Source organism: Ammospiza caudacuta, chromosome 9, assembly GCF_027887145.1.
Source record: "Ammospiza caudacuta isolate bAmmCau1 chromosome 9, bAmmCau1.pri, whole genome shotgun sequence".
Lineage (NCBI taxonomy): Eukaryota > Metazoa > Chordata > Aves > Passeriformes > Passerellidae > Ammospiza > Ammospiza caudacuta.
In genome coordinates, this window is record NC_080601.1 from 24,999,474 (window position 1) to 25,007,131 (window position 7,658).

Sequence of the window (7,658 nt, forward strand, 5' to 3'; positions counted from 1 at the left end):
AGCATGCAAACTGCTAGTAGTGGTGGTAGAGAAGCATCATCCCCATCCTCACCTCCCATGGAAGGCCCCACAACCTCAGAGTCTGCAGAGCTACAGGGTGGGAGTGCTGGGGCACACAGAGCAGTTTTTCAGGTGCTGAGAGATGATGCAGAGCAGAGCCAAAGGCAGGTCCCAGGTGCCAGCCTCCACCCGGGGGCAGGGCAGGAAGCCCCCAGGCTGCCATGGCTGGCAGCACGGCCACATCAGAGCCCCATGTGGGGCCGGGAACACGGCCCTGCCCATGCTCTGACAAGGGCCCCGCTGTTCAGGGCTGCAGCTGCTCCGCGGAAGTAAACAGGGCTGCTGCCAGCACATTCCTGCCTGCCGTCCTGCCCCACCCCTCCTGCCTGCACATCCCCCACAGCCGCAGGGGACACCCAGCAGCACCTGGGAGGGGTGGACATCCCCACAGCCCGCGGACCATGCGCAGCTGCCCCCGGCACGCACACCCTGCCCCAGTATGAAGGGAACGGGGAGCCACCACCCAGGCAAGCAAATAAAATAAATGGCATTTATTAGCAAAATAAAGGACAGAAACTCTCAATCACAAGGCCCTTCCAGGTGGCCAGGGCCACCCCACACAGCCCCCCATGCTCTCTACTGAGCTCCCTGCATCCTGCTGCTGCTCCTGCTGTGGCTGGCAGCCTCGGGGGTTCTGCCCTGGGCAGGGTGGGCAGTGCTGCCTGACAGCAACAGCATCCCCACAGCACCAACCAGCCCTCACGCTGCTCAGCCCTCTCGGTGAAGCAGCCCAGTGCTTTTGGACACAGTGCAGAACGTGTCCCAGCTCTGAGACGCAGAGTGCTCTGCCTGCCTGCAGAGAGGGACATGGGCTCAAAGTGCAGCCTCCTGGCTCAGTCCCGGCCCTCCCAGGCATCCTCCCGCTGCTTGTTCTCCAGGCGCTTCCTCTCTGCAGAGACAAGGGGGTCAATGCCACACCCCTACCACCCCACCTCCCTGTGGACGTGGCTGGAGCCCACCCTGCTGCAGCCCCCTCTCACCCAGCACCCTGTGAGACAGAGCACTCAAGAGGAAGGCCCCCCTGTACTGCAGCCCCTCCAAACTCACCTTGAGCCTCTTGCAGCTTCCTCCGCTCTGCATCTCGCTGGGCTGGTGTCTGCTTGCTCCGTACCCCCAGGGCACCAATCACCAGCCGCCGGGCCAGGACAGCTGATGTTTCAGGGCGCTCCTTGGCTGGCTGCAGGTACTCTGTGAAGATGGGGGACATTAGTGGGGCATTCTGTGAGGGACAGGGCAGCTGTAGAGCCGTGCTGGCTGCCCCAACCCTCCCCAGTTATCAGGATGATGTTGCAGCACAAGCAGGATGGCACAAGCTGGCACAGGGCAGCACCACTCACCAGCAAATGCCCTGGCTTTGGCTTTAGAGGCGCGGGTGCCGTGGGACAGTGGGCGCGTCTTCACCATCAGGTGCTTGGTGCTGAGGGCATCGCGTGCTGCAGGAAGAGAGCAGCATGTCCACGTGCAGGGGCAGCCCCACGCCCAGCATCTTGCTGTGGGAGAGGGATGCCTCCTCTCTGCCCATCCCCAGCTGAACCAGGAGCAGTACCTGTTATGGGGCTGGAGAAGATGCCCAGGGCGTGCGTATCATCCACCCATTTAATATCAAAGCCTTTTTTCCTGCCAAAGAGAGGGAAGGTCAGCAAGGCATGGGCACCTGATGGGCAGCCATGTGGAGCAGAGCCCAGGCAGGGAACCCCAGCACCAGGGACAGAGAGCTGGCAGACTCACTGATAGCTGCAGAAGACACGCATGAGATCCTCGGTGCGGAAATCCGCGGGGAAGTCATAGATCTCGATGACGTGGGGCAGCTCGTCATCGCTGATGTCTGGAGCAGCAGGCTCCGCCCGATAGTAGTTGAAACGGGGTGACTGCTGGCTCTCCTGGTGCTTCTCACCCCCTGAGAGCTGCAGCAGCAGGAGAGGCACAGCACTGAGCAACCCATGCCCACCTGCCTCACAGCAGTTCCCAACCCGTGGCAAGTTCTCCCCAGAAAGTTGTCCAGGACCCTGCACCCACCCCAGCACTGCAGACGGATTCATGGCTTTGAGAATTAGGAGTTACCAACCATGTACTTGCTTTTCTCATTACCAGCATCCCTTCACTTGCCACGCTCAGTGGCCAGGTCAGGGACATGGTAGGAATGGCAGGGATGAAACAGAACATGCAACTCCAAACACACCCCCCTTCCACAGGAATGTGATGACCTGAAATACCTTAGGGGAAAAACAAGGAGCAGGATAGTAATGCCAGGAGGAAAAATTGATGTCTCTATGCTACATGGAAGCACCAGGCTCAGCACGCCCTGGCTGCAGCACATGCACTGGAGCAGCCTATCAGCAGCCCAGATGCCAAGATGAAAAAGACAGTGCTCCACTGAGGAGCAAGTTCTGTTGGTTAATCACCTGTGCACCTAGAAATTTATGTTTTATTTCTCATTTGAATTTGTCTGACTTCACTTTCCAGCTGGCAGTTCTTGTTCTGCCTCTCCATTGGATTAAAGAACCCTCAGTCCCTGGTCTCCTCCCCATCACAACACTTTCTAATGTTAATCAAGTCCCTTCTCAATATTCTTATTGATAAAATGGGTTGTGCTCCTTTAGTACCTCACAGCGGGGCTGCTAAAAGATGATGGCTGTAGAGCTTTTCTACCATGCACGTTTTACAGCCTTTATTTAAAAACACAGGCAGCAGCCTCCTGCTGCCACAGCACAAGGGTGCATCCAGCCCCTGTTTCCCTGTGTCCCGCAGCACTGCCAGTGCCAGCTGGTCACCCAGCACCCTCTTCTGCCCAGTGGGCCACCCCGCATCCCTTGCTGAACCCTTGCTTTCCAAACCACGCCATGCCAGTGGCCAAGGGGATTCACTGCCCTGCCTCAGCTGAGACCCCAGGCCAGGTGCAGTTCAAAGGCACTGACAGCTCCCGGAGCGTGGGGCTGGCGTGATGCCAAGGAATGGGCACATAACTCAGATGGGTTCCCACCCTGATCCCCTAAGCGATCATAGCAGAGCACACCACGACTGCAAGGTTAGAGTCCATAAATCCCAGCCAGCTCAGTCGATAAAAAGTGCTCATTCCGACAATTTTATGGGGAAGATGGATTCACGGCAGGTAAGGGGGTGCTGCCATAGCGGCTGGATGCCGGCGGAGGGTAGAGCTGAGTTATGGAGCTCACAGGAGGAGCCAGCACTGCCAGCAGAGCCTCCTGCCCTGCCATCACCCCCATGCAGGGCAGCACACTCATCAGGCACCCTGCGCCTGCTCGGGGAAGCAAGGGAGCCATTCCTGGCAGGATAACATTCCAGCCCTGCAGTGCTGCTTGAGGGAGCAGAGCACTCAGGGAGTGCCAGGCAGCGGGGAGATGATTAGAGAGCAGGAGCACAGAGTGCCAGAGCAGCCCTTGACCTTCACAAATCACCAAGTGTGGCAGGGCAGGAAGGACAGGAGCCGTCTGGCAGCAGGGCTCAGCCACATGGCAAGCACGGCTCAACAGGTCCCCAGCACTGCCCAGCCCAGCACAGCCCAGCACTGCCAGCCCAGCACTGCCAGCACTGCCCAGCACAGCACAGCCCAGCACTGCCCAGCCCAGCACAGCCTAGCACTGCCCAGCCCAGCACAGCCCAGCACTGCCCAGCACAGCACAGCCCAGCACTGCCCAGCACAGCCCAGCACTGCCAGCCCAGCACTGCCAGCACTGCCCAGCACAGCACAGCCCAGCACAGCCCAGCACTGCCAGCTCAGCACTGCCAGCACTGCCCAGCCCAGCACAGCACACAGCATGCCAGCAGCTCCCAGCCATGGGGCACGGCAGCCAGTGTGGTCCCCGGTCCTGGCAGGCATCCTAGGGAGGGTACAGATGGATGAGTACTGATGGATGGACAGACAGAAGACAGGGAAAATGATGCCTGTCCATCACATCTCGCTGCCCTCTGAAGACACACTCCTGCCAGAGCAGGTCGGGGGTCTGTGGCTGCTGACTGACACCACAGCCCTGAGCACGCACGCATTGCGGCCCCTGCCATGCTGCACCGCCTGATGGAGAGTCCACAGAGCCCGCAAGGAAACGGGCACAGTGCTTAATTACTCTGTGTTCAAACTGATTTCTGCTCTGAATTTGTCTGGTTTCAGCTACCAGCCAATGCTGCTCACTACAGTGTTTTTTTCCTGCTAGATTAAAGAGCCATTCGCTATCAGAAATCTCTCCTCCGCACAGAACGTCATAAATCTTGCTCTCTGCCAGCTCTCTGCATTGCATAAGGATTCGGTTTTGAGGAAGACATTACTAATTTTCTTGTTCTTTATTTTAATTAACAACAGCTCCATCCTCCCAAGAGCCTGTGCACTCCCCAGGCAGCTACATCCACCTGCTGGGAGCTCGGAGGGCTCAGGAGGGCTCAGGAAGCATGAGGTGCCATGAATCTGCAGGGGACAAAGATGGCAACTTTTGATAAATCCCTATTTCAGGTTCTTTCTCACCGATTTTGGGAAGCTCCCTGGAAAGCTCAAACTTGTCTCAGAGCTTGTGCATAGGGGAGCCAATACAGATAGTCCTTGGAGTGAGAGCCTGTACTGCACAGCACAATCCTGCTCACAGCATCCTGTGGTTGCACCTTCCCTGATCTTCCTCCCCTGAGGACAAAGCCATGCCCATGGCACCAGCCCACAGAAAGCCAGTACCACCTGCACCAGCTGTCTCAGAACATCAGTGCTGTCCTCCTCACACCAGCACTCACCACAATCTCCAGTCTGGAGGGCGAGGGACAGTGGCTCAGGGGAGCACAGCCACACAAGGATGGGAATACCCCATGTCCTTCCACATCCCCCAAATGCAAGCCCTCTGTGTCCCACTGTCTCAGCATTGTGCCAGGCTCCAAGAGGACACATCAGCCCAAGCAAGGCCTTGCAGACAAGGTGGGATCTGTGCCCCTCAGTAAGGTGCTCTTGAGTTAACCTGATCCCTTCATACATGCTGTTATCAAGGCACCCATCACCTCACACCCTGCTTCCAGCCAGGGGTAGGCAGACGCTGGATGTAACAATATCAATGTTATTTGTTTCTTCAGGAAAATTACCAGTTTGACGCTACTATTTAAAATGCAATAAGGGATATCCAGCCTTGCTGCAGGAACTGAGCTTTCCTTGTGAATGGTGTGGGTCCTGGCACCAAGCAGCCAAGTGTAGTAAATTCAGCAGCATGTGTGCAGGAGGGAATGGCAACGAGCCACAGCTGATTAAGAAGCCATAGTTTCGAGGAAACATCCTGTTGCTGTTTCAATGGGATCCCATACATCTCAGCCCGTTTCTTTATCACCAGCCCTGGTTTCATGAGGGTGCAGTTGCAGTTTACATTTAAGCAGGTTTTACTGGGCACACTTTATGTACTACAGAGGGGCAATCACCCCAACCTTCCCCAGCAATGCCGGATGGGATGGGACAGATGGGAACATGGAGATCCCAGGTGTTTTGGGAGCACAGGGGAAGGCTGGCTCTAAGAGCAGGCAGCACAGCCAGCTAGGCTGGCCATGCCCTGGGTGCAGCCCACCCACCCCATGCACTCACCCCAGAGAACACAGGAACACATCCCCCTCATCCCAGCGGGCACCAGCCACCGACCCTGCCAACCCCCACAAACCCTGGCTAGCAGGGAATACCTCCTCCAGCAGCCGTGGGTCCAGGCAGTCCCCATCATCGTTGAACAGCACATCCCAGCTCTCCTCAGCACCTGGGCTGGTCTGGCTCAGGGTTTCAGCACTGGCACTGCTCTGTCCTTCCGTAGGGGAGCTGCTGTGGAGACCTCTCTCTTCTTTCTCAGCCTCCTGGTGCTTCTGCAGCGAGCCCACATCCTCATCTGGCTTTGCCAGCTCCTTGGCCCAGGATGCAGGTGAGATCCTCTCCATGCCATGGCACAGCTGCTCTAGGGGCACTGGAGGCTCACAGCTTTCCAGAGGTGCTTCCTCCCACGGGCTGCTCTCAGATCCAGCACTGCTATCTGTGCAGGCACAAGTGCTGCCTGCTTCCACTACAGCAGGCACCCGGTCACCCTCCCCTCTGGGACCCCCAGCACCAGCAGTGCTCTCCTCCATGGCAGGCTGGGATGGGCTGCCCATGCCCTGCTGTGGGGTGCTCCCCGCTGGGAGCACTGGAACATCGCCCATGCTGTCCCCCAGGAACACAGGCTCACAGCTGGCTCCTGGTGCATGCAAGGTGCTCTCCCCAGGAACCTCAGCTCTGCCTCCCCACGTCTCCTCTGCCTCTGGCACCCCAGTGGCACAACCCTTGCTCTGCTCTGCCAGGAGAGACCTCTGCTCATCCCTCCCCTCCTCCCTCCCCTCCTCCCTCTCCCCCTCGCAGGCTTTCGGACCCACTGTCTCCCCCACCACCTGGGGCACCCTGCCATGGCTGCCCACCCCTGCTGATTGCAGGACAGCCTCTCCCAGGCTTTGGGAGAGGTTCTCAGCTGGATCTGGGGTGCTGTCCCCCAAGTGCTCCGACATGCTACTCAGGCCTGTCTGACAAACCAGTGTTGGGCTAGCAGCGGGTGTTGGGCTAGCGGGGTCATCCCCAGGCTCAGGGGGAGCCTTCACAGCCTCAGCCTGGGCATTCAGTGTGGATGGAGGGTCAGGCTCAGTCCTTATCACCCTGTGGTTGTGGCTGAGCTCTGCAGGTTCCTCGTGAGATGCTTTGTCCTGCCTGCCCCTGTGCTGAGCAACAGCTGGATCTGGGCATGGCTCACACACGCTGGGTGACGCCTCCAGGCTTTCCAGTGCAACAGGGCAGCTGCCTCTCGTCCTATGGCTGTGCCTGGCAGAGGCTGCCCGCAGCTCCTTTGGGCTGGCATCCACCTTGTTCTCCTTCCTCGCCGCCCTGCCTGCCTGTGTCCTGGCTCGGGGGCTCGGCCTCTGCCCCTCACCGCCGGCCGGGTCCTGCAGCAGCCGGTGGTTCTGGGGCTCGCGGCAGTGCCCGGCCCCCCGCGCGTCCCCTGCCGCTCGCGCCTCTCGCTCCCGCCGCGCTTTGGGCACGTAGAGCGCCATGTCGGGCTTCCTGCGGCGCGCCCGGCCGCCCTCAGCCTCCTGCTGCATGGTGCCACCGTGCCTGCAAGAGAGAACAGCGTCACTGTCCTGCCCGCGGCCCAGCAGCCCCAGGCTGAGAGCACGGGGGGAACCCCTGCCCAGGTCACTGGGTCAGGGTCCCAGCGCCCACCCTGCTCCTCCGCAACTGGCACACAGTGATCGACTGTGCAGCCCCAACACAGCCCCACAGCAGCGTATCTGCAGACAGGGTTTGGGGCCTGGAGCACCCCACAGCCCTACAGCCTTTGGCTTGGGGGAAGCAGGGAAACCCTGACAGAACCACTGGCCCAGCTCCAGCAGCTCCTACCTGGGACCCTCAAGCCCAAGGGACCAGTGTCTGCAGCTGAAGCAGAACACCGAGACCCCGCACTACTCAGCCATCAAAAACCACAGAGAAGCCTGAGGCAGCCACAGAACAACAGAAAGCAAACCCTGGCACAGGGATACCCTGGTACAGGACCATGGCATGATGCAGCCCTGCTCACCTGCTGCCCCATCCCAACAGAGATTTATTTTTCATCATCTTTGGC

General features: G+C 59.1%; 1 protein-coding gene across 1 annotated transcript; it reads right to left on the bottom strand.

The window, feature by feature from the left end:
• Nucleotides 1–584: 584 nt before the first annotated feature.
• On the bottom strand, nucleotides 585–6,135 carry R3HCC1L (R3H domain and coiled-coil containing 1 like). Its single transcript, XM_058810878.1, has 6 exons — nucleotides 5,710–6,135; nucleotides 1,789–1,964; nucleotides 1,607–1,677; nucleotides 1,398–1,493; nucleotides 1,108–1,248; nucleotides 585–949 (listed from the first exon to the last, which is right to left on the bottom strand). Exons 1-6 carry the CDS (start codon nucleotides 5,953–5,955, stop codon nucleotides 894–896), a joined length of 786 nt encoding a protein of 261 aa, XP_058666861.1. The 5' UTR covers nucleotides 5,956–6,135; the 3' UTR covers nucleotides 585–893.
• Between the last annotated feature and the right edge of the window lie 1,523 nt (nucleotides 6,136–7,658).

Bases quoted from the DNA above. Each gene is read 5' to 3' on its own strand.
- R3HCC1L (XM_058810878.1), bottom strand. From the start codon at position 5,955: ATGGAGAGGATCTCACCTGCATCCTGGGCCAAGGAGCTGGCAAAGCCA. The intron at 1,249-1,397 runs GTGAGTGGTGCT...CCATCTTCACAG, and splicing joins CAAAGCCAGGGCATTTGCTG to AGTACCTGCAGCCAGCCAAG. The intron at 950-1,107 runs GTGAGTTTGGAG...TTGTCTCTGCAG, and splicing joins GAAGCTGCAAGAGGCTCAAG to AGAGGAAGCGCCTGGAGAAC.